This window comes from Podarcis vaucheri (assembly GCF_965113315.1).
Source record: "Podarcis vaucheri genome assembly, chromosome: 16".
Taxonomy (NCBI): domain Eukaryota; kingdom Metazoa; phylum Chordata; class Lepidosauria; order Squamata; family Lacertidae; genus Podarcis; species Podarcis vaucheri.
In genome coordinates this window covers 7,878,617-7,903,935 of record NC_138754.1, presented here as the reverse complement: position 1 = coordinate 7,903,935, position 25,319 = coordinate 7,878,617, and the positions used below count along the sequence as shown (strand labels likewise).

The following is a 25,319-nucleotide window of genomic DNA, read 5'->3' as shown; positions in this document are numbered from 1 at the left end:
TTTGAAGTTCTAAATAAATATCATTCCAGAAGGCTTTGATCTTTTTACACACCCACCACATATGATACATGGTACCGCATGTTTCTCCACATCACCAGCAGGTATTGGGGACGCTTCTATACATTTTTGATAGTTTCCAGGGGTCAAATACCAACGATATAACATTTTTAAAAGGTTGTCCCTTAAGAGTATAAAAAAGGTAAAGGACCCCTGGCAGTTAAGTCCAGCCGCGAAAGACTCTGGGGTTGTGGTGCTCATCTCGCTTTCAGGCCGAGGAAGCTGGCGTTTGTCCGCAGACAGTTTTTCCGGGTCATGTGGCCAGCATGACTAAGCCGCTTCTGATGAACCAGAGCAGCGCACGGAAAGGCCTGCTGGAGTGGTACCTATTTATCTACTTGCACTTTGACGTGCTTTCGAACTGCTAGGTTGGCAGGAGCAGGGACCGAGCAACGGGAGCTCAACCCGCCGCGGGGATTCGAACCTGCCGACCTTCTGATTGGCAAGCCCAAGAGGCTCACTGCTTTAGCACACCGTAAATTTCCAGTTTACTTTCCATAAGTTTTCCCACCCCTCCCACTAGATGTCAAAGAGAAGAACAACTGCCAGACTTTTAGAAGACATCTGAAGGCATCCCTGTTTAGGGAAGCTTTTAATGTTTAACAGACCACTGTATTTTAATACTTTGTTGGATGCTGCCCAGAGTGGCTGGGGAAACTCTGGGGAATAAATTATAAATTCTATTCTATTCTATTCTATTCTATTCTATTCTATTCTATTCTATTCTATTCTATTCTAGTCTTTCCATTGGCTCATATCTATGTTATGGCCGAAGTCTTGTGCCGGCCCATTTAATCATGGTTGAATTCTTGAGGGGAAGAATATAGTGGTTGAAACCAGCATCATAGAGCTTTAAAGGTATGGGGTGAATGTGGGTTTAGCTGGCTCTGCTTGTCATGGTCTCTGGCTCCACCTCTTACTGGCTTTGCCTACTGCTGCCCCCCTGTCCTCCACCCCACCTGAACCCCCAAAGGCCCCCCAGGAGCCCCGACTCACAGAGACCAAGGCTTCGCCCACGCTGGTCAAGACGTCCGGCCGCAGGGAGTGGATGAGCAGCTTCTGCTCCGTCAGCACCGCCACAAGGAGGGCCACGGCGTTTTCGGGACCCAGTGTCTGCAGCAGGGTGAGGAAGCTGGCACCACTGTAAGGAAAGAAGGTCTTGGTCGGTGAAAAGGCAACTGACTCCCCAAGCCCTTTAAGAACCCAACTCGCTCAGTTCCACTATCCCAGGAATGCTAGTCTGGTTACATTCCCCCACATTATATACAAATAACAGGGCCGGCCCAAGGCATTTTGACACCTGAGGCGAAGATCAAGGCAGCTTTTCCACCAGCCCCCAGTAATTCCATATTAAAAAATTACTACAGTGGTACCTTGGGTTAAGTACTTAATTTGTTCCGGAGAACCGTTCTTAACCTGAAACTGTTCTTAACTTGAAGCACCACTTTACCTAATGGGGCCTTCTGCTGCTGCCGGAGCACGATTTCTGTTCTCATCCTGAAGCAAAGTTCTTAATCTGAGGTACTATTTCTGGGTTGGCGGAGTCTGTAACCTGAAGCGTATGCAACCTGAGGTACCACTGTACTGAATTTAATTTAAAACTTTTTGGCACCTACACAAAAGCATTTTTAAAATAAAAAAAATTCCTTCCAGTAGCACCTTAAAGACCAACTAAGTTAGTTCTTGGTATGAGCTTTCGTGTGCATGCACACGAAAGCTCATACCAAGAACTAACTTAGTTGGTCTTTAAGGTGCTACTGGAAGGAATTTTTTTTATTTTGACTATGGCAGACCAACACGGCTACCTATCTACTACTAAAAGCATTTTTGTTTAGGGAAGCCTATGCAGCCATGTGAAGGCCGATATGTTTTCATCTTTGCTTACTGTTAAGTTTACCTTTAAATGTACACAGTGGAAACAAAAGCAGTTAAAAGCAGTTATTTGAAACATTTTAATAGTTAAAATAGTTTTTAAAAACCCAGATTAAAACACATGTCAGGATACTACATGTCTAGGATAGTAAAGGTAAAGGGACCCCTGACCATTAGGTCCAGTCGCGGACGACTCTGGGGTTGCGGTGCTCATCTCGCTTTATTGGCCAAGGGAGCCAGCGTACAGCTTCTGGGTCAAGTGGCCAGCATGACTAATCCGCTTCTGGCGAACCAGAGCAGCGCACGGAAACGCCGTTTACCTTCCCACCAGAGCAGTACCTATTTATCTATGTGCACTTTGACGTGCTTTTGAACTGCTAGGTTGGCAGGAGCAGGGACCGAGCAACGGGAGCTCACCCCGTCGTGGGGATTCGAACCGCCGACCTTCTGATCGGCAAGTTCTAGTCTCTGTGGTTTAACCCACAGCGCCACCCGTGTTCCACATGTCTAGGATAGGCTTGCCTTAAAGCATTCCTAAGCAGGCACTGAAAGAAATCTAGCAAAGGTGCTTGTCAATAGGCAGGGAGTTCCAAGGTTTGCGTGCTGCCGCGATGATATATCAATTTATTATAAACACAGAGTGGTATTTCGTGGCACCTGCAACAGCCCCAGTTCTTCAGATTGCAGTGGTCAAGTAGGCATGCATGGGATAAATCGACCTCACAGGCAAACTCATCCCAAGCTGTTTATATACTAAGAGTTACACTTTGAACATGGTCCCACATCAGCCAGAACGTAGTTTCACGTGACACGCTGGTCCAGGCAGAAGTTCCCTTGGGCGAAACTTCTAGCTAGCAGCAGATCTAATAGCTTCAGAAGAGCATACCTGAGTGGCAGAGGAGATGAAACAGGCTGGCACAGGAGCATGTTATCATAGGAAGACATCTGGACAGGCAAAAAGAAGGGAGAGGGGAGAAAACACAGCTTGAGATACAGCCCAAACAATCAGCAGTGCAGACCAAAAGTTGTCGTTTATCAGCGTGACACTCAGATTACTGCAAAACATGCATGTCCACCAGAGGTCGGACATCGCTTCTCAATTCTTCGCCCCAGATGAACCATAATCTTCACATTCCCAGTTTCACACGGTATTTTTCGCTCTATAAGACACACTTTTCCCCTCCTAAAAAGTAAGGGGAAATGTGTGTGCATCTTATGGAGCGAACGCAGGCTGCACAGCTATCCCAGAAGCCAGAACAGCAAGAGGGATTGCGAAAGCAGCTGCCAGCGCCCCTTCAGTGAAGCGGGAGGAGAAACAGAGCCCCTTCGCAGAGAGGGAGAGAATATTTGTTTTTCCTTGTTCTCCTCGAAAACTAGGTGCGCCTTATGGTCGGCCGTGTCTTATAGAGCAAAAATTACGGTACTTTCAATATATATCCAGCTCAGAATTTCCTATACAGGCTGGCAGCACAGCTCTCCAGGGTTTCAGACAGGGGGACAATTCCTGGTCTGACCTGGAGATGCCTGGGACCTCCTTGATGCAAGGTAGGCGGACTGACCAGCTAAGAGCTAAGCGCCTCTCTCCAAGCATCACTCAGGGGTTGAGCAAATGGTTATTACGTAGAAGGTCCTGGCTTGACCAATGGCTCGTTCTTCAGCTGCCTAACAGACAGAGGTGTACCGGTCTAGTGTTGCAGGGGAGTCAAAGGCCCAGTACTATTTCAGCAGCAAGATCCGTCAATTCACAGCACCCTAGAGGCAGCCAATCAGCATGAAAAGGGGAGCTTTTAAGGCTGCAGGCATGGCCAAACTTGGCCCTCCAGCTGTTTTGGGACTCAAGTTCCCATCATCCCTGACCACTGGTCCTGTTAGCTAGGGGTGATGGGAGTTGTAGTCCCAAAGCAGCTGGAGGGCCAAGTTTGGCCATGCCTGTTTTAAGCCAATGAGAAGAAGTCTCCTCACCCTTTGTACTGTTTAGAGCCAATCCGGAGAGGAAAGAGGTAAGACGGCCCCTGAGAATCGGCTCCCAGGGTCACTCTGGAGGAGTGCGGGAAGAACAGCGAGCAGGAGATGTAATGTATGCTCCAAAGCTAAGCATTCAGGAACACTGAAATCTCAAGGTGCTTCAGTTTCAAGAGGACGACAGGCAAGTTCCATTGTGTACAGTGGAACTTCAAGGAAAACACAACATAATAAGATATTGGAGCACTCCATATCATTGGATGTGGAGAAAATAGTAAACCTAACTGAAAGGCAAACACATGGAGATCTACATTGATTGTTCCAATACATCCCTAGTTATGAGGGCCTTTTCTGTGGTGGCCCCTCAATTGAGGAGAGAGGCTCACCTGGTGCCACGACTACATGTCTTTAGGTGCCAGGCGAAGGCATTCCTCTTTACCTAGGCCGATGGCCATCTATGACAGGCATAGGCAAACTCCGGCCCTCCAGATGTTTGGGACTACAATCCCCATCATCCCTGACCACTGGTCCTGTTAGCTAGGGATGATGGGAATTGTAGTCCCAAACATCTGGAGGGCCGGAGTTTGCCTATGCCTGATCTATGGCCTGTGAAACCATGGGGGAAAGGACTGTTATCATGATGACTATTTTATTATTAGGCTGTCTGTTGGTATGCTTTTCATTATGTTTTAATCACTGATGCTCTGTAATGTGTTTTTATAATGTTGTGCACCGTCCTGGGACCTCCTGGGCATTATATAAATTGAAATAATATAACAAGAACAAGAACAACAATAACAATGCATATTTATGTATAATCCTAGAAGGGGGTACAGTGGCAAGGAAGTGCGGTTGTGACTATTATGAAGGCAGCGTGCACCTCTGAGTTTGCCACAACACTACTGCTAACACAATGGAATTGCCCAGCTGATTCCCCGTCACCCGGGGAAGGTGCGACCTGCAACCCCTTCCCCCCCGCTGCCAACAACAGGATGAGCAAAGGCTCTGGGTTCCTCCGCTTTCTGCTTACCTGAACCAGGATCCGAGGCCGCTGTGGAGATGGGAAGGGGACATTGTGCATGAAATGAGAGATGTGCCTGGAAAGAGCAACAGAGAAGTCACAGGGAAGAAGAACACCCTTCCACACACCCGCCCACACCAAATAAAACCACAATCGCCATCTCTGCCCTGTAACAGCAGCTTACAGGCATAGGAAGAGCTCTACTGGATCAGGCCAATGAGCCGCCTGATTCAGAAGCATTACTGCCCTCCAGCTGTGGGGGCAGAGCATAAACATTGTGGCTAGAAGCCACTGAGAGCCCTCTCATCCAGGAATTTGTCTATTCCTCTGATGGGAGGGCGTTCCACAGGGCGGGCGCCACTACCGAGAAGGCTCTTTGCCTGGTTCCCTGCTACCTCACTTCTCGCAGTGAAGGAACTGCCACAAGTCCCTTGGCGCTGGACATCAGTGTCTGGGCTGGACGATGGGGGTGGAGATGCTCCTTCAGGTATACTGGGCCAAGGCCATTTAGGGCCTTAAAGGTCAGCACCAACACTTTGAATTGTGCTTGGAAACGTACTGGGAGCCAATGTAGGTATTTCAGGACTGGTGTTATGTGGCCTCGACGGCCGCTCCCACTCACTGTTTAGCTGCCACATTCTGGATTAATTGCAGTTTCCGGGTCACCTTCAAAGGTAGCCCCACGTAGAGCGCATTGCAGTAGTCCAAGCGGGAGATAACTAGAGCATGTGCCACTCTGGTGAGACAGTCTGCAGGCAGGTAGGGTCTCATCCTGCGTACCAGATGGAGCTGGTAGACAGCTGCCCTGGGCACAGAATTGACCTGCACCTCCATGGACAGCTGTGAGTCCAGAATGACTCCCAGGCTGCGCACCTGGTCCTTCAGGGGCACAGTTACCCCATTCAGGACCAGGGAGTCTCCCACACCCACCCGCTCAAAGGTACCTTCAAAGGTAGCCCCACATAGAGCGCATTCCAGTAGTCCATGCGGGAGATAAATAGAGCATGCGCCATTCTGGCGAGACATTCTGCCATCTACCATATCAGATTAGAGGGAGCTGTGGCCGTTATCTAGCTAAGGTTCTGCTTACGTTTCAGGCTTTGCAACCACACACAGAGGTCCCGATCCTATCGGCCGCATCCCCAACTTACGCCTCGAGCGGAAGAACGTGAGGCCCCGAGATGCTGTAGCGGTACAGGAAAGTGAGGAATTTTCGGAAGACGTCGAAAAAGGGCCAGTGGGACAGGACGCAGATGCTCTTGCGTGTCTGCACCGATTTGCTGGTGATGGGGCGCCGGTCGACGACGGTGAGGAGGTTCAGCCACATGCACTGCCGCTCCGAAAGGCGTTCCCGCGGGAAGGACTCGTAGAACTGGATGGCAGCACCGTACACCTGGGAGTGAGAGCAAGAGAAGCCAAAGAAGGGAAGGAGGAAAGTCAGAGTCCTGTGCAACCTTGGTGAAACAGTCGCTCACCTGGGGTGAGTGAGGAGTAACTCCAGGCGACCTGGAAAGGAATCTCAGGAGAACAGGGAGAATGCTTCTTCTTATTATTGTTGTCAAGCTGGCCAAACAAAGGCTATTTGCCACTGTTATGTTTATAGGTGTGTTATGTGTGCGGGACAGGCTTCTGTAATAAATGTTGTGGACGAGAAACATCTGCAGACTTGTTTGCCAATTGCCACGCTGTGCACACATGGTGAAGGAGCGAATGCCAGAATTATATTGATGCCAGCATGAAAAATGAACGCTAACCAGAATAGCTCACTTGCTGGTCTTTTAAAGCTGCAATTTGGGGGTTCGTCTTCCAAGCCCAGTCGCCTAATACGATGGGCAGCTCCGCGCCAGGAGAAAGCCGCCCAGCGCGGAGTGGAGCCCTCTGCCCCTGCCCCTGCTTCTGAAGCAGCAGTAGGCGGGCTCTGCGCCGGGCAGCTCTCTCCCGGCACGGAGCGGAGCCAGCCACCGCCGCCTCGGAGCCACCGCCGGAGCAGGGGGGGGCGGGCTTCGCTCTGCCCATACCCGGTGTACAAGACGACCCCCAACTTTTTAACCTCTTTTCCGGGGTGAAGAAGAAGAAGAAGAAGAAGAAGAAGAAGAAGAAGAAGAAGAGGAGTTTGGATTTGATATCCTGCTTTATCATTACCCGAAGGAGTCTTAAAGCGGCTAACAATCTCCTTTCCCTTCCTCCCCCACAAGAAACACTCTGTGAGGTGAGTGGGACTGAGAGACTTCAGAGAAGTGTGACTTGCCCAAGGTCACTCAGCAGCTGCATGTGGAGGAGCGGAGAAGCGAACCCGGTTCACCAGATTACGAATCTACCACTCTGAACCACTACACCACACTGGCTCTCTCTTATACACTGGAATCTACGGTATCTCAATTTTAACTCATGAGGTATTGCTGCAATCTGCTCTGATTGTATATTTTATCTTTATGAACGCTGTTTTTATTGTGTTATGCGAGCTGGTCTTTAACCGTAATAAATTATCTATCTATCTATCTATCTATCTATCTATCTATCTATCTATCTATCACCCACCCCAGGTTCTCTGACCCAGCTCAAAAAGTAGTTCCCACCACCATGCAATCCGACTACCTTGTCTCCCGAAGCCCCGGTCAACACGAAGGTGGAGAAGACAGGAAGCTGGTATTTCGTGTCGGCCGGCCAGCTCTCGATGGTCGCCCCCATGGGCAGGCAAAAAACAGCCACGGATTCTGGCAACGGGAACGCCTCGTTGTCCTCCTCTGGGTAGCGACTAAGGAGACCTGGAAGGGGAAGACAAATGGGAGAAAGCTGTTTCGGTCCCTCCCTGTCAATTAATTACAACTATCCCTCAGGGTAAGGGATGCGGGAGGCGCTGTGGGTTAAATCACAGAGCCTAGGACTTGCCGATCAGAAGGTCAGCAGTTCAAATCCCTGCAACGGGGTGAGCTCCCGTTGCTCGGTCCCTGCTCCTGCCAACCTAGCAGTTTGAAAGCACATCAAAGTGCAAGTAGATAAATAGGTACCGCTCCGGCGGGAAGGTAAACGGCGTTTCCATGCGCTGCTGTGGTTCGCCAGAAGCGGCTTAGTCATGCTGGCCACATGACCCGGAAGCTGTACGCCGGCTCCCTCGGCCAGTAAAGCGAGATGAGTGCCACAACCCCAGAGTCGGCCATGACTGGACCTAATGGTCAGGAGTCCCTTTACCTTTATCCCTCAGGGTCTACCCATTCAGAGGAAGAGGGGATCCTGCTCCACTGATCCATGATTCCCTGCAACCTCCCGGCTTGACTACTGCAATCTGTGCTACATGGGACTCGCCCTTGAAGACTCCTCAGATGTTTCTGCGATTCCTTTGGGACCTTGGGGAGGTGCAATCAGATTTCGCCTGTGTTCACAGGCTTTGAGGCCCAGTGCTGGTGCTGGTTTTAACCTGAGAAGTTCTCAGCATCCTACATCCTCCCCCCATGCCATCTCTCCCGACAGGGACGCTTCTCAAAAATCAGGACCAAGTCCATTGTGGCGGCCAATATACAAGGTGTGACCAGAAAGTTTGGTAAATGGTTACAGAAATCAGACAGCGAGAACATACATGCCTTACAGGCCTTCAAAGTAGGCCCCCTCCGATACAATGCACTGTTGACAACGTTCATAGAGCTGTTGGAAACTTCTGGAGAAGTCCTCTTTTTGTACTGCTTTCAGTTCCCTCGTCACAACAGCTTGGACGTTTGGAATGTTGGAAAATCAGTGCCCTTTCAGCGAAGATTTCAGTTTTGGAAAAAGAAAGAAATCCGGTGGGGCCAGATTGGGAGAATATGGAGGGTGGGACAACTCAGTAATGATTTCATGCGGAATATGAAATTCTTCCACCATCATTCGGACGGACAAATGTGGTTCCCACATCAATAACTCACAAACTCTGTCGACATTTGTCATTCTGCTTGTCAACGGTCTGCCAGACTGAGGGTCGTCTTCGATGGTTTGCCGCCCTTCACGGAAACCCTTAAACCACTCACACACTGTCTTTCGAGTTGCAGCTTCATCTCTGTACACAATTGTGAGCATTTTGTGGGTTTCCGATGCCGACTGATTATGTTCGAATATTTCTCGCTGTCCGATTTCTGTGACAGTTCAGCGAACTTTCCGGTCACACCTTGTATATCAAGACAAGTTGGCAATATAAAGCGAGTGCTCCAATCACTGACCCACCTGGTTCAGTATTGCCTGCACGGACTGGCAGCATCTCTCCAGGGTTTCAGGCAGGGGGCTCTCTCTGGAGAGGCTGGGGATTGAACCTGGAACCTTCTGGACGCAAAGCGGATGCTCTGACACTGAGCTACAGTGCTTTGATCAGAGCATCCTTGGTGGAGAGGAGGAGAGTTATAATCCACTGGCACCTTGAGGGCCAAATGTCCCCCTGCCCTGTGTTAGAGCCGGGCGACAGGATGGCAGTTTCTTAAAAACGCTAAGTCAACACACACAAGGAGCTCAGTAAGGCCCCCAAGAGCCCCGTGTCCTCTGTCCGAGACATACCTGCTTGGTAAACCAGAGTGTTCCCTTTTGCCAACGCCATCTTGTAGCAGATGTAGAGGGCTGGTCCCCACTGCAGAAAAGAGATAGGCAAGAAAAGGTGGAGGAAAGCAATTGGCTGGACCACAGAAAAAGCAGCCTCAGGAACAGAGAAATCTGCCCAGACCAAGTCAAGGGTTGTCCAACTAACCTAACGTTGGCTACACTGACTGACAGCTGCTCTCCAGGGTCTTAAGAAGAGCAGAAAAAATTTCCCCGTGACCTGCTCCCTGGGTCTTCAACTGGAAACGCCAGGGACTGATCCTGGGACCTTCTGCACTCGTCTGCCTTCCCCTACAGGAAGGTTCCATCCCTCCTGGTTCTGAGCAATGAGATGGCTCAGTTGGCAGAGCATGAGACTCTTAATCTGAAGGTTGTGGGTTCGAGTCCCACATTTGGCAAAAGATTCCTGCATTGAAGGGGACTTGGATTAGATTATTCTTGTGGTCCCTTCCAACTCTATGAATAAAGGACAAAACAGGAATTGAGCAGAGCTGGGACAATTTGCCAGCTCGTTGCTCCATCCAGATCAGTACTGCGTGCACTGACTGGCAGCCACACTTCAGGATTTCAGATGGGGGGGGGAGGAACCCCCAGCCCTCCCTGAAGATGCCAGGGACCGTACCTGGAACCTCCTGGGTACGAAGCCATGAGTTCTGCCACTGCGTCAGGGCAGCACGTGAGCTCCGGTTACTCACCATGCCCGCGTTGAGGTTCCGGTCCACGCGGCAGAAGGTGTGCGGGAGGCTCTCCCCTTTGCTGGGCATGATAAGGCAGATGTCGGTGATGCCCAGCGTGCTGTAGGCCTGGCTCTCGCTGGCTCGCCGGTACGTCAGGAAGGTGCGCTGGTGTCCGGGGGCCCCCGAGGCCAGGTTAGCCGAATGGCTATAGGGAGTCGTGTCGATGATTTTGTAGCCGGGCTTCGGGTGGTCCTTTCCGTCGTAGTGCACCCTAGGCAAACGGCAAAAGAGAGTGTGCGTTTCACTATGAGGAATAGGGATTGCGGGGGGTTGGACTAGATGACCCCTAGAGCCCCCTACCAACGATACTATTCTAAGGACCTGTCCTTTGCGGTGCTCTCAGTTGCACGTTTTCCCTTTATTTATTGTGTTTACAGCTCCGTTTATTTTCTTAATATAATTCTTATTAAATTTCCTGTTCAAGAATTTCAAATAAACATTTTACATCCTTAAGATGGCAACGACTTCCCTTCTCCTCTTTCCACGGTTCATTTTACATATCTTAAATCCCTGCATGTTTTACAAAAACTATAACAATCGGTTTTCCATTATTGCATCCATCAATTTACTCTGTTGAAGTTATCTTAACGCTGCCAGCGTTTTTAGCTGTACACAATTATTTCCCATATATTCAATAAATGTTTTCCAATCTTCTTTAATGATATGTTCTCCTTGTCCTCTTATTCTATATGTCAAGTCTGCAAATTGTGCATATTCTGTCAACTTATGCTGCCATTCTTTGGTTGGGACCGCGATCGTTTTCCATTTTATAGCTCCGTTTTCCACCAAGGAGCTCAGTGGGAAACATACCAGACAGCAAATTGCCCTGATCTGCCAGATGCCCTGGCACTGAAAGGACATTATTGATAGGGGGAGCTTTCCACGAGCAGGGTGCCACCACTGAAAAGGCCCCGTCCCTTGTTGCCAACCTCTCTCAAGAAGGGGAGAGGGCCTCAGATGGAGATCTAACAGGGTCCGTGTGCTTTCATAAGGGGAAAGGCATTCTGAAATATATTGGGGCCCATCTCCTGCGTGCTGAACGCCCACATACCCAACCACCCACCCTACCTAAGGACATCATAAGAGGCCAGGGGCTCACCAAGCCTACAATGGACAACCATTGGGAAACTCTCAAGGAGGACTCCCTGCCTTGAGATTCCCGGCCACTGGTATTCAGAAGCGACAGTGGAGGCAGAACACAGCCACCCGCTATATGGGACTGGCTGAAATGACCGGCAGAATCCGTGATCAGGGGAAAGAGACGGCGGAAGAAGACTGGAAGAAATTTAAAGTTTATCTTAAGAAATATTGTAAAATCAATGAGTGCTAAAATGTCCAGATCTTAAGGAAAAAAGGGGTTTACAGCTGAAAAAGATTAAGTAAAAGAAAAGAATAAGGGAAAAATCTGATAAAATTAAGTGTTAGGATTTGCTGAAATAATTTTGGAAACTGGGATGTGGAAAGGGGAGGTATGGGGAAATCGACGAAGTAAGGTTTAAGGAAAAAAAGGATATGAAACTATACATGTTTTGTTTGTGTGTTTGTTTGTTTATTTGTGTTTATAAAAACTTTGTAAAACCAATAAAAAAATTATTAAAAAAAAGAACACAGCCACCCGAGACAGTAGCTGTTGATAGCTTTCTCTGCGAATTCGCAGAGCTGGAAGGGACACCCAGGGTCATCTAGTCCAACCCCCTGTAATGCAGGAATCTTTTCCCCCAACGTGGGGCTCGAACCCATTGCCCTGAGATGAAGAGTGTCATGCTCTCTCAACTGTCTCCCAACCTATTATTATATATTGAATTTACTGTACTTTTCTGTGTAGAAGACGAGGGGGTTTTTTTACTCTAAAACAGCAGTTCTCAACCTGTGGGTCCCCAGATGTTGTTGGACTACAACTCCCATCATCCCTGAGCTCTGGCCTTGCTAGCTAGGGATGATGGGAGTTGTAGTTCAACAACATCTGGGGACCCACAGGTCGAGAAAGGCTGCTCTAAAATAATGTTAAAAATTGGGGGGGGCATCTTATACACAGATAGTGCATATGCGAGACGGGCGATTGGTTGGGGGTGTGTTATACAAGGAAAAATGCAGTATATATTGCTTTATACCCAGGGGTCTCAGGGCGGTTCACAGAATAAAATCAAGAACTAAAACACAAAATACCTAATAAAAATAACAACAACAACAACAACAACACAACAGACCCTCCCCTCAAAAAAGCACCGTTTAAAAGGGCGTAAGATGTAAATCAGATCACCCAAAGGCCTGGTTAAAAAGGAACATTTTTGCCGGGTGCCTAAAGGTGTACAATGAAGGCGCCAGGCGAACTTCCCTGGGGAGAGCATTCCACAGACGGGGAGCCACTGTAGAGAAGGCCCCGTTCTCAAGTTGCCACCCTCCAGACTTCTCAAGGAGGAGGCACACGAAGGAGGGCCTCAGAGGATGATCTCAGGGTCCGGGTAGGTTCATACGGAAAGGGGCGGTCCTTGAGGTATTGCATTCCTGAGCCATTTAAGGCTTTACAGGTCAAAACCAGCACTTGGAATTGGGCCCGGAAACTAATCGGTAGCCACTGCAGTCGGACCGGGATCAGTGCAATAGGCTCAAACCGTCTTGCTCCGGATTCTGCACCAGCTGAAGTTTCCGAACCCTCTTCAGAGGCGGCCCTACGTGAAACGGACTGGAGTCACCTACCCCAGCTCCACAATGGGGGGCTTGTCCCGGCCCCTCCTGTAGCAGATGTACATCTGGGGGTTGTTGAGCAGCCCGGCGTTGAGCTCCACGGGGTTCCCGGAGGTGGTGCGGTCGATGCAGGTGAAGCCGTGAGGCACCTCCTCGCCCTGCGAGCGCACGATGACGGCCACGTCCACGATGGGCTCGCTGGGCCGGGACGGGCGAGGCGGCTGGCTCTCATCCTCCAGCGGCGCCGAAGTGTCCGCCAAGCCGGCCACCACAAAGTAGTCCACCAGCTGCGGGGCCCACTCGTCCGTCATGGCGGCGGCTCACGGCATCTGCAACAGGGGAAAATGAAGAAGAGCCGCGTGAGAAGCCCCGCCTCCCCAGAAGCTCCCAGCCAATGGCGGCCTGCGCAGAATGTTCGGTGGCCTGTTGCCGCGGCGAGAGACATGAAACCTGTGGAGGCAGAGAATGGCCATCGTGTACCATCGCTAGGCTTCTCCCGCATGAATTTGTCCACCACTCTTCTAAAATAATAATACAGTCATACCTCTGGATGTGAACGGGATCCGTTCTGGAGCCCCATTCGCCTCCTGAAGCGAACGCAACCCACGTCCACGGGTCACGATTCGCCACTTCCGCGCATGCGCGTGACGTCATTTTGAGCATCTGCGCATGCGGTGAAACACGGAAGTAATGCACTCCGTTACTTCCGGGTCGCTGTGGAGCGCAACCCGAAAATGCTCAACCCAAAGCTACTTCAACCCGAGGTATGACTGTAATAATAAAATAATGAAATAAAATTTTATTTCTATCCCACCCTCCCCAGTCGAAGCCGGGCTCAGAGCAGCTAACAACAACAAAAGTAACACAGTTTACATAAAATCACAATCCATCAGTTGAAATACATTCTAAAATCAATTCATTCTAAAATCAATTCAGAATCAAATTAATGGCAACCATTGGGCTAGAGTTCTATGAGGATTACCAAAGGAGGAGGTCAGACTGTGACTTGGCCATCCAAAATGGCAGCCACCCCGCCTCCTGTGGCAGGGAGTTCCGCCGTTGAACAGATAAGAGAAGGACAGCCTTTTTTATCTGTTCTGAATCAGATGCCGCCGAGTTCTGGCGATAGGAGAGAGGGAGGGGGAATTCCCCTCTGCCGTGCGCCATTTTACAGCCTTGGGTCGTGTCCCCCGTCTCTCGTAATGCCAGAACCAGCGAAACAAACCGGCAGGGCAGCGAAATGGAAGTGTTTCAGGAGGGAAGGGTGTCAGCCGGGAGCCTCTGCCATGCCAACGGTGACAAAAACCATTGCCACCCCCAAAGGCCCACCCAAGGCGACCGACCGACCGATTTGGTCCGCGTTAGGGGCAGTCCTCGATTCTGCCGTCCGCGCAGAATAGTCGTCTGTAGAAAACTTCCCTAAAAGAATGAAAACCGGCGACGTGTCCTGCGGGGGTGGAAGCACCCTGGCCAGAAATGGTCCCCCACCCACATCACCCAAAGTCTCGAGACAGACATTGGAGAAGGCCTCTGGGAAGGGTGGGGTTCCTGCCCCTTTCTCTCTCTCTGATGATTTCTAATGCAAAAAGACTGGAGAGCTAAACCTAGGATAGGCAATTGCATGAACTTTTGTGACTTTTCATTAGGTGTCGTTATTTTTATTAGCGGTGTGTGTGTGTGATCATGCATTTCTGCAATTGTTAAGTTTTCAAAATTGTTTTTAACGTTGTGCTTTAAATTGTCTTTAAAAACAATTTAAAACGTTTAAAAACGTGTTTTAAATTGTCTTAGGCACACGGGTGGCACTGTGGTCTAAACCACAGAGCCTAGGGCTTGCCGATCAGACGTTCGGCGGTTCGAATCCCCGCGACGGGGTGAGCTCCCGTTGCTCGGTCCCAGCTCCTGCCAGCCTAGCAATTCGAAAGCACACCAGTGCAAGTAGATAAATAGGTACCGCTCCGGCGGGAAGGTAAACGGCGTTTCCATGCGCTGCTCTGGTTCGCCAGAAGCGGCTTAGTCATGCTGGCCACATGACCCGGAAGCTGTACGCCGGCTCCCTCGGCCAGTAAAGCGAGATGAGCGCCGCAACCCCAGAGTCGTCCGCGACTGGACCTAACGGTCAGGGGTCCCTTTACCTTTAAATTGTCTTAACTCGGTGAAGAGTGGGGTGTAAGTTATAACAACAAAATAATAATAATAATTCACAGCTACAGAGCATATATAGAGAGAGCGAGAGTGAAAAAGGTTTGTGTGTGGGTGTTCATATGTGTTTGTGTATTTGCGTGTCTATCTGGGTCTCTGAGGTCGAAAGGGGAAGGAGGAAGCGGAAGAAGGGGGTGTCAGCGGTCACGTTTCTGCTGATATGGTGGAACCCGTAGGGCGGGGGCTCTTTCGGGAGGAAACGGGTGCTGGGGCCCACGGAAGCAAAGAGGAGGAACTGGGTGCAACTCACAGCTCTTAAAAAATCCCAAGAGGGACTCTCCACGGACGCCACTTCCTGCAGGCGACCTTTGTGCTAATTCTTGGGGGGGGGTGGCGGTGTGACAACTCTGCACGTGCTCAGAGAGGGCGTGGCGGTCTGGGACACAGGGCGGTGGTGGGAGGGGCCAGGGTCAAAAGTGGGCAGGACAACAGCAGGCTAGATTCTGCACTCACTCTCAGACCTCTCTCCGTCGAGCATTCAGACAAGCAAGAAACACAGTCAGGCATAAACGCTGGCTATAACATAGTTGGAATGGTTGCCCATGGTAAGAATGCCCCCCCCAACTTCCAGATGTAGCTGACAGTAAGGAAACCACGCCCTCGAACCTCCCCACAAACAGAAAGCTAGTATAGCAGCCAGCCTTCCACCCTGATGTGCTAGCTTTCTGCTTGCAGGATATATATATAAAAAAGCAGTATCAGTAATTGTAGGAGCATTCAAAAGTGGTATCGCCCCCTGCCACCCACAGCCTGAAGTGGTACGGTCTCATTCCACCCCAGTTTCCATGACCTTGTTCTTAGGCATATTACAGACCCAAGATCTGTGTGCCGAGAGAGAGGAAAGAGGAAGGAAGGGAGAACTCAAGAGCTTCCTGCTGCGACCGCAGTTGCAAGGCGGCACTTCGCCGCAACTTGGCTGCCGGGTCAAATGACGTCGGAGCGCCGCACTGTTCTGACGCCCTCCATCCAGAAATGCTAGCGTTCACGTGCGCGGGAATTCTTCGCCTCTCATCCCATCGGAGTGATGGCTCCAACCTGGTGGAATGCTCTGTCCCATGAGATTTAACCTCCTTCTGCAGGGCCTCTAAGACAGAGCTATTCCACCTGGCTTCCAATTTGAACTTAGCCTGATCTTTTATTCCCCTTCCTTCCCTCCCCCTCCCCTTTTTATGAAGATTACCCGCTCTGGTATCCCACAGCTAATTCTCCCCTGGTCTCCTCGCTGGCCCAAATAGGACTAACTTAGCCAGCTAGCCCTGGTGATCATCTAATGTTTATGGGATGGATTTCCCCCAAATTGATTTCAGAACTTTGAATTTATTGTTATTCACGCTTTAATACTGTATTTTGTGCTTTTTGTTATTGTATCACAATTGAGTGCTTTAAATTTGTTGTTAGCCGCCCTGAGCCTGGTTTTATGAACTGGAAAGGGCGGGGTATAAATAATAATAATAATAATAATAATAATAATAATAATCAACACACGTGGGAACCGTCCCTTTTGCGGGAACTCCATGCCCCTGAACTTGGTGCCCGTCAAAGACGCCAGTTCGCAACCTCAATGAGAAATACAGCCAAGGGTCAAAAGCCCAAATGAACAGATGCTTTTGTTGTTGTTGTTGTTGTTGTTGTTGTTGTTGTTGTTGTTGCAGGGGTGTGTGTTGGTTTTTTGCAACCCCCCCTTACCTTACTCCCCCTCTCACGTGGCAAAAAACGGGTTTTGAGATGGCATGCATATAAACGCATGGGTTGACAGCTTCCCTTCGCAGCTGCTCTCTCCTGTACAGAAATTGGGAGGGGGGGAGCGTGGGAAAGGTGGACCAAATGAGCCCCCCCCCCCACAACTCCCCGCCTGGCTGATATCCAGCTGCTCAGGGGTTCAGTGTCCTTCCCAAATGCCCTCCAACGCAGGAGCTGGTCTCTCCTGCCTTCCCTCCAATGCTCAGCTGATTTATTTTTAGATTTGGCTGCACACACACACACACAAAAACACGCACACACACACACACGACTCCCACCTCTGTCACCACCTAGCTGTGCCCACTGAACGCGATGCCCTTGCGAGGCGGCCGGTGTGGGGCTAAGGAAGCATCTGCCGAGGTTGGGGGCAGTCGATTCTCCTTATTTTTCTTCTGGACGAGGCCTCGAAAGGACATACCTCCTCTGAATGCCATTAGATAGGCAGGCAGCCAATAAGTTGGATCAGGCCCGCCAAGGGCTGCCCCACACTCGCCGCCCCCCAACGTACCTCTCCGCCTGTCAACCACAGCCGAGGGAAGACCGGACGTTTACGGCTCGGCAGCACGCGGCTAACGATCCCTCTGCCCTAAAACCGAAAGTTAAAAGCCGTTTCGCAACTTGGGTGAAAGGTCCCCTGTCCCGTTCCCCCCAGGCACAGCTGTGGCGGCTTTCGCACACGCTACTCCCCCCTGCGGAAGTGCCTTTTTTGTTTCTAAACCACATTTTGACCTGCGAGGAGGGGGCCCGCCAGGATTTGACGGCTGGGTCAAATCAGGGTGTGGGGTCAACTGTCCCTTTGCTTCCGCTGCCCCCTTCCAGAGAACTGCTTTCTCTCTGGTCCTCTTAAAAGGCGAAAAGTTCAGCAAAGGCCTGCCCGGACTGTACCACTTTGGGGAGGAAGAGGAGCTGAACTGTTGAACAGACAGTGGAACGGACTGCCTCTCAAAGCGGTGGGCTGTCCTGCGCCGGAGATTTTAAAACAGATTATATAATTTCAATTAACAACCACAGAGGCAGGATCTGTCGGAGATTCTTCAGCTGGGATTCCTGCATTGCAACGGGCCCTTTGCGACTCTTCGGTTCTAGGAATCTATTAATGTTCCCACGCTGCAGGCATGCATATAGAGCGGGGAAAGCCCCTGCATGCAGAAAGCTAGCAGGTCAAGGAAAAGGCTTGGCAAGCACTGAACGCGGGAGGGAGGGAACACCCGGCAGGCCAGTTAATGGAAACAAGCAGCGGCTGCCCTGCAAAGCTGCTGTTTCTACTCTGCTTCTGACAACCGTCCCCCATCCATTCCCCCCAAAGACAAAAAAAAAAACTACCCAGCGCAACAACAGGAAACAGCAGGAGACGGGTGTTCCTGGCTTGCTTTTTCCATTCACCAGATTGCTGTCGAAAGCACCACTTAAAGTCTTTGGCTGAGCTCCCTTCTCACAGGACCTCAGGAAAATGCATGAAACAGTGTCAGGCCAGTAGCCCACCTAGCTCAATATTGCATACACTGGCTGGCAGCGCCTTTCCAAGGCGGCACTCTCTCCCAGCCTGGCCTGGAGATGTTGGAGCCTGAGACCTCCTGCACGCAGAGCTCTCCACACTGAACTGCAGCCTCCGTCTCAAAAAAGCAACGCAAGGTTCTAGTCCTCATGAATCTGAGCAAAAGAATGTATAGGGAGCTGCCTTGCAGGAAGCCAGGTGATTGAGCCACGGCACGCAGTACTGTATACACTGACTGGCAGCAGCTCTCCAGGATTTTGGGGAAAATTTCTGCCTGGAGACACCGGGAATTGAAGACTTTCTGCCAGCAAAGCAGGGGCTCAACCACTGAGCTAAGGCGCTTTCCTGAAACAGCAGCGGGGCTGCCAGCTCCTCGAAAGCCTCAGGGCGCAGGCGAAAACATCCATAATATTTGAATATGCGCATTCATAAATATAGAGAGTGGAAAAATTAGGCCAACTTTCAGAGCGAAAGTGATCCTGGAAGAGAGTAGGGGATGCCCCAGACTACAGGGTGAGGAAGCGTTCTTGGCCCGAGGGCCACAATCCTTTCTAAGCAATGTTCTGGAGGCCACATGCCACTTGTGGGCAGAGTAACAGCTCCATATTACAGGCTACATTCTAGGCAGGGGGCGGTGCTAATAGGCAGGGAGAGGGCATGGCTTAGGGAGGGGTGTGGCCTGAGAAGGCTCCCGAGGTCCGGAGAGGGGATCCAGAGGGCCGCATCCAGCCTTCAACGGCCCCTCTCCCAGCTGTAACAACCCTCCTGAACAGGGAGCGAGCCGTCCGACGCAGAGAAGCACTCGCCCAGCAGGGATGTGGCTTCTGACAGGGGCGACTTGCTGCAGGATCCGGCCCTTCGAAGTCTCGGGACTGTAGGAGTGATAATCACACTGCTGAAAGCGGGGGGGGGGGGGCAGCCAGCGGAGGAACACTCAGTGCCGCCTTCCAACTCAGGAAGGGAGCGAAGAATTTGCACTTCCCGTCTGCGGTGCCAGGATGAGGGCAGAGAAAGTGAGGGAGAAGGGAGGAAGCGAAAACTCCCAGAGCTCTGGGAAAGGGAAGTGTGACCGGAGAAGACCGGGGTGGGAGACACCCTCTTTGAGCAGAAGCCAGGGAGGGGGAAGAAACTGGGAAGTCCCGTTTCTGCTTCTTGCTGAGCAGAGGGCGAACAGAAGGCTCCCTCGCACCCAGAGAGAAAGCAGAATCCTGCCAACGCAAAAGAGGCCTGAATCGCGCCTTGCAAAGTGCTGAAGGGAGCCCATCAACACAGCGTCCTGTCCTCACAGCGGACAATTGCCCCTAAGGACCCAGGATAGACTGACTCTGGACCTGGAGGTTCTACATGAGAGTCCTATAACTGGATCAGGCCAAACAGACAAGAACTCCACAAACAGGCAGTGTTCGAAATTAGCCAGGCGCTAGGCGCATTTTGGACGCGGGTGGCCCTATGGGTTAAACCACAGAGCCTGGGACTTGCCGATCAGAAGGTCGGCGGTTCGTTGCTCGGTCCCTGCTCCTGCCAACCCAGCAGTTCGAAAGCACGTCAAAGTGCAAGTAGATAAATAGGTACCACTCCAGCGGGAAGGTAAATGGCATTTCCGTGCGCTGCTCTGGTTCGCCAGAAGCGGCTTAGCCATGCTGGCCACATGACCCAGAAGCTGTACGCTGGCTTCCTCGGCCAATAAAGCGAGATGAGCGTCGCAACCCCAGAGTCGGCCACGACTGGACCTAATGGTCAGGGGTCCCTTTACCTTTACGCGCATTTTGCACCTGGCTATTGTCCGCTTGTGACCAAGTTAAGATTCCTGGGCCTAACATCTCCCCCATCTGGAGGTGGAGCCCTGGGGATCACTGGATCTCGACTGTTTTCGCACACTAGCAACCCATCCTGTAGAATTCTATCCATTATATATTTTATCTGCACAATCGGAATGAATTTCGGGAACGAAAATGCTTTTTCTGTGCAGCCTGAGCAGGAGCAGTGAAAAGCCTTATAGCTAATTGTGGTCGCTTGTCTTCACTTACCTCACCCCTCTGCCCTGTTCACGGTTGTGAAGAATATCCCTGCGTTATGAATGTCACCATTAAGAAAAAGAGGTCGCAATAGGCCCATATATATGTGGACTGTCCCTGGATCACATGACTTTCCTTTCTCAAAGCTCTTAACCTCACTCAAGGCGGTCATCTGAACTAGCCAGATGTTTAACTGATCATCAATCACAGCCAGTCCGTCATTTGAAAAATAAGACTTTAGGGTTGTCTTACCCCAAAATGTTGCAACGAGGCATTCAGTTTGGGGGACTGCAACCTTGGTTTAAGGAGCAACAGTGGTACCTCGGGTTACATACGCTTCAGGTTACAGACTCCGCTAACCCAGAAATATCACCTTGGGTTAAGAACTTTGCTTCAGGATGAGAACAGAAATCGCGCAGTGGCAGCAGGAGGCCCCATTAGCTAAAGTGGTGCTTCAGGTTAAGAACAGTTTCAGGTTAAGAACGGACCTCCGGAACGAATTAAATTCTTAACCCGAGGTACCACTGTATTTGGCACCGAGCTTATATATCTGAGTTCTAACACGGCTGTTGAACCTCTTCCGTCTCAGCCGTTTGTTAGGCTGAGGCACCTGCGGAGAACCCAGAGGTTTGCAGAAGTACAAAAACCCCTTAGGAAACCACTAAGAACAACTGCCCCTGCCCTTCCTCAATCATCTTCCTCATCGTATCGTTATTAACGAAAGAAGAACACCAGAGTAACCCTTCAGGATCAGGCCCAAACCCCAGCTGGCTTAGGCATCCTGTTCTCACAGTGGCCAACCAGATCAGGTCAATGGCCTGGTCTAGTCCAGCGCCGTCTTCTCACGTCCAAGTTGGTGGTCCTGCAGAAGTGAGTTCTGCAGTTTAACAACACGCTGCGCGAAGAAACCTCATCCTCTGTGAAAAGCGACCCACCTCCTTTGCTGAATTTATATCACGCCGTTCCATTTTTTTGGAATGGCTTTTATGCATTTTTAAAAATTGCATTTTATTTTTTTAAAAAAACTGTTTCAATAGCTGCATTTTCTGTTTGCTGCATCCCGTCTCGGAAACTCCTAGCAAAGGCAAATAAATAAATGCATCTGCATGTATAGTGAATACTTATCTACTTTTTAAAAATTTCACTTATGATCTTTTTCTTTTACTTCTTTATTTTTTCTTTTTTTCTGATATCTTATCTTTCATTTCATTCCTTTATTGTGAATAGCATTTTATAGAGGTATAAATAAGTGTAAATATGAAGACCAACTAAGTTAGTTCTTGGTATGAGCTTTCGTGTGCATGCACACTTCTTCAGTGGTATCTGAAGAAGTGTGCATGCACACGAAAGCTCATACCAAGAACTAACTTAGTTGGTCTTTAAGGTGCTACTAGAAGGAATTTTTTTATTTTGTAAATATGAAAAGAGACAAAGTATTCTCTAATTTGTTTCCTTGGTTATATGTATTTTCTTTTTCTTTTGTATTTTCTTTTGTTGTAAATATGTATGTTTTCTAAGTTGTACTTATTAAAATTTATAAAAAATTTTTAAAAATAAAAATAATAAAATAAATGCATCTTATGGAATAAACGAAATAAAGAAATTGCAGGGAAGAAACTGACACGCAGCTGGAGGACAACGACAATGGGCTCTCTGTGCAGCTGCAACCCCCCCCCCTCGCCCCCAATATTTTTCCTGAGACAACAGCTGTCTGGGGAGAAGCCACGGAACAGATCGGGCCAGATATTAATCTGGGTATTAGACGGCGAGATGCCACTGCTGGGGATAGGAGTTAAGTGATTTCAGTTTAGAGAACCGAGGCGACAGGACAGAAGCTTATAGAATTCTGCCTGGCGGAGGGGGAAAGCAGTTAGAGAAAAGTTTTCCTCCTTATCTCATGAGCCCTAGAATTTGGGGGGCACCTGTTGAAGCTGAAAAGGGAAGTTTCAGGACAAACAGAGGGAAGGACTTATTCGTGCAACTGCGGAACTCACAGCTGCAGGAAGACGGCTCCCAACTTGGATGGCTTTCAGATGATGAGACAGATGGATGGAGGAGCAGGCTAGTAGCCATTATGAATCCCATAACCTCCCTGCTTCTAAATCCCAGTTGCTAGAAACCGCAGGAATGCTAGAAAAATGCAACCTGTGTTGCTGCTGCTGTAGTGCAACTCATGCAACACGTCGGCAATTAATATACACAGAACAATAATTATACATACTTTATCAACCTTCTGAGAAAAATACAAAACGTTAAACAAAGCCACAAAGACTTGCGGACTACCCAGCCTAAAATGAACTTAATAATGTCTGGTTTCAGTATATTTTTCAAATGCTTAACTCAATCTTTTGGATGAGCTTATGAAGATACCAACAAAAAGTAAGTTCAGTGATATTCACAATACCGAGAGATGCTAGTAGAGTTGTAGATAGAGACAGGGTGCTGGCGTTTTGCACCTGTTTTGCCCTGGCAGTCCAAGTAATCAAGAGACCGCTGTTCACCCCCAATGGCTAAGCAAATCTGTCTCTTAAGCTTAAGCCAAGAAAGAGTATTCTCTGTAAGACTGAATATCAATATACGTATCAAGACTTTGAGATTAGACCACTGAAGAAGCCCGGAAAACTATCTTGGGAGTGTGCTACCTGCAAGCCCCAGTTAAAGGGCTCCATTGGGGGCGAACAGCGGCCTTTGGATTACTTGGACTGCCAGGGCGGAACAGGTGCACAACGCTGAAACTTATCTAAAAGACAGGGTTAAGCATTTGAAAAAAAGATTGAAACCAGAAGTTCATTTTAGGCTGGGTAGTTCGCAAGTCTTTGTGGCTTTTATTAACGTTTTCCATTTTTCTCAGAAGGTTGATAAAGTATGTATAATTATTGTTCTGTGTATATTAATGGCCAACGTGTTGCATGAGAAACCGCAGGAAGGCGGACAGTGCTTTTGCGCTCGGATCCTGCTGGCTAGTTTCCCACTGAGGCATTGAGTTGACCTCTGCGAGAACAAGACGCTGGACTGGATGGGCCTTAGGCCTGATCCTGCGGCCGGCCTCTGCTTCTTCTATTCTGATGCTGAGAACTGGGAAGAGGTCTCGGCACCCCCTCCATCAGAAGCGGAGTGGAGGGGATACAGCTCAGCTCTGGGCAAGACGGGAAAGGGGAGTGAGACATATATAAATTCAATACATAACAATAAAACAAATCTGCGGCAGCTGTTGAGAGAAGCCAGGTGTTGCCCCGAGTATCGGGAAGTGAGAACCGCAGAGGAGGAAACCAGAAATGTTCTAAAAAGCACCAAAATATTATAATAGGCGGGGGAATAAGCGTCCAAAAACGAAAGTGCGGAACCTAATTCGCACTCCGGAAACGGAGGACACGCACCCCTCAGCCCACAGACACCTGCCAGATTTGGAACAACACGTCTCTGAGGTGGAGCAAGAGGGATGGGGGGCTGTGAAACTCCTAACTGGGGCTGGGGGGGGGGCAGAGGAGAAGCTCTGTGGGGTGTGTGAAAGCAGAGAAGGAGGGGAGGGAAGGCCAGTCGAAATATTGCGAGGGGAAAATCTGAATGAATTTGATGCTGGTTTTCGAAAGCAGAAAAAATTAACTGGCAGAAAAGAAGAAATAAATATTGTGAGGAAAAGTGTGGGGGGTGCGAGGCAGTTGTGGGTGTTGCAGAGTGGGGGTGGGGGTAAAATAAATGTGGAATTTCCCCTCTCTTGGGTGGCGCTGTGGGTTAAACCACAGAGCCTAGGCCTTGCCGATCAGAAGGTTGGCAGTTCGAATCCCTGTGACGGGGTGAGCTCCCGTTACTTGGTCCCTGCTCCTGCCAACCTAGCAGTTCGAAAGCACGTCAAAGTGCAAGTAGATAAATAGGTACCACTCTGGCGGGAAGGTAAATGGCATTTCCATGCGCTGCTCTGGTTCACCAGAAGCGGCTTAGTCATGCTGGCCACATGACCTGGAAGCTGTACGCCGGCTCCCTCGGCCAATAAAGCGAGATGAGCGTTGCAACCCCAGAGTCGGCCACGACTGGACCTAATGGTCAGGGGTCCCTTTACCTTCAAAAAATATAAGCCTTCTAGTTCAGGATATCATGGGGAGGAGGTATAAAGGAATGCGAGCCAGAACTGAGATTACAATAATGTGCGAGTGAGAGGGAGAGATTTTGGGATGGACTTGGAAATACTGGGAATTGCGGCCTCTAACTGGTTTTGACAGCGGGTGGGTGGGTGGAAAGCCAGTAGCCATTGCAGTCCGTCCCCCCCAAACAAACAGACAAACAAAACAACAGTTCAAGGTCTCCATTGCTGTCGCCTCCCCTGTCTACTGTGTCAGAGAGGAGGAAAGCAGACTAGGAACTGGGAAGGGGGGGGGGGAAGAGGGCTGAAAGTGCATTTTTTTCTGGTGGGGGGGGAGAGATAAATAAGACTCAAAGGGGGTCAAAATACAACAGGAGGAGCAATCCCAGGAAGACGCACTCAGAACCGGCAGAGGATCCAGTTCCTAGCAGAATTGGCCCCTGTCTGGAGAAGAAGTGATGCAATCACTGGCTGGGACTGCCAATTTATTCTTATTTATGGTGTGGTGGGGGAGGAGAAGAGGGGGGGTGGGGAAGGGGGAGGGGGAGGAAAGTGTGCCCGCAGAAAAAGGGGGTGTTAAAAATTAAAGGAGAAAGAGAGAGAAGCAGAGTTGGGTTGGGAGTCTTGTTGTTTTGAGGGGGGGGGAGGCAAATTCCTCTCTGCAAAAAAACAAACAGACCTCAAGGGGAGCGCAGGGGCTGGATTGGGGGGAGAGGTGGGGTGGGGGTCTCTGTCAGAAGTTGGGATGGGGGGAGGGCCGGGATGAGAAAGATGGGCTTGGAAAGGGGAGGGAGAGAAAATGAAGGGGGTCGCTCGCTGCTAAGGGAGGGAGAGAGAGGGAGGGGAAGGAAGGAGGCGAAAGGCGAGGCGCGTTGCATTGCATCGCCTTGCATTGCACTCC

The 25,319-nt window shown here is 49.9% G+C and overlaps 1 protein-coding gene and 1 long non-coding RNA gene across 4 annotated transcripts in view; one reads left to right on the top strand and one right to left on the bottom strand.

Moving 5' to 3' along the window:
• LOC309520731 overlaps nt 1–12,129 on the top strand; it is a 130,350-nt gene extending 118,221 nt beyond the window's left edge. Inside the window, exon 3 of the long non-coding RNA XR_014214348.1 lies at nt 12,085–12,129. This is a non-coding gene — a long non-coding RNA (uncharacterized lncRNA). The remainder of the gene's footprint in view (nt 1–12,084) is intronic.
• DENND4B (DENN domain containing 4B) overlaps nt 1–25,319 on the bottom strand; it is a 56,644-nt gene that overhangs the window by 31,191 nt on the left and 134 nt on the right. For 2 of the 3 annotated variants that reach the window (XM_082202031.1, XM_082202033.1), the window contains exons 2-9: nt 12,901–13,217; nt 10,162–10,414; nt 9,428–9,497; nt 7,508–7,677; nt 6,064–6,305; nt 4,922–4,988; nt 2,816–2,874; nt 1,054–1,198 (exon numbers count right to left, since the gene is read on the bottom strand). In XM_082202031.1, the coding sequence (XP_082058157.1) occupies nt 1,054–1,198; nt 2,816–2,874; nt 4,922–4,988; nt 6,064–6,305; nt 7,508–7,677; nt 9,428–9,497; nt 10,162–10,414; nt 12,901–13,199 (1,305 nt within the window). In that variant the 5' untranslated portion in view covers nt 13,200–13,217. Of the gene's footprint in view, nt 1–1,053; nt 1,199–2,815; nt 2,875–4,921; nt 4,989–6,063; nt 6,306–7,507; nt 7,678–9,427; nt 9,498–10,161; nt 10,415–12,900; nt 13,218–17,338; nt 17,405–25,319 lie in introns of those variants that run through there. The other variant, XM_082202032.1, reaches the window with a different exon arrangement.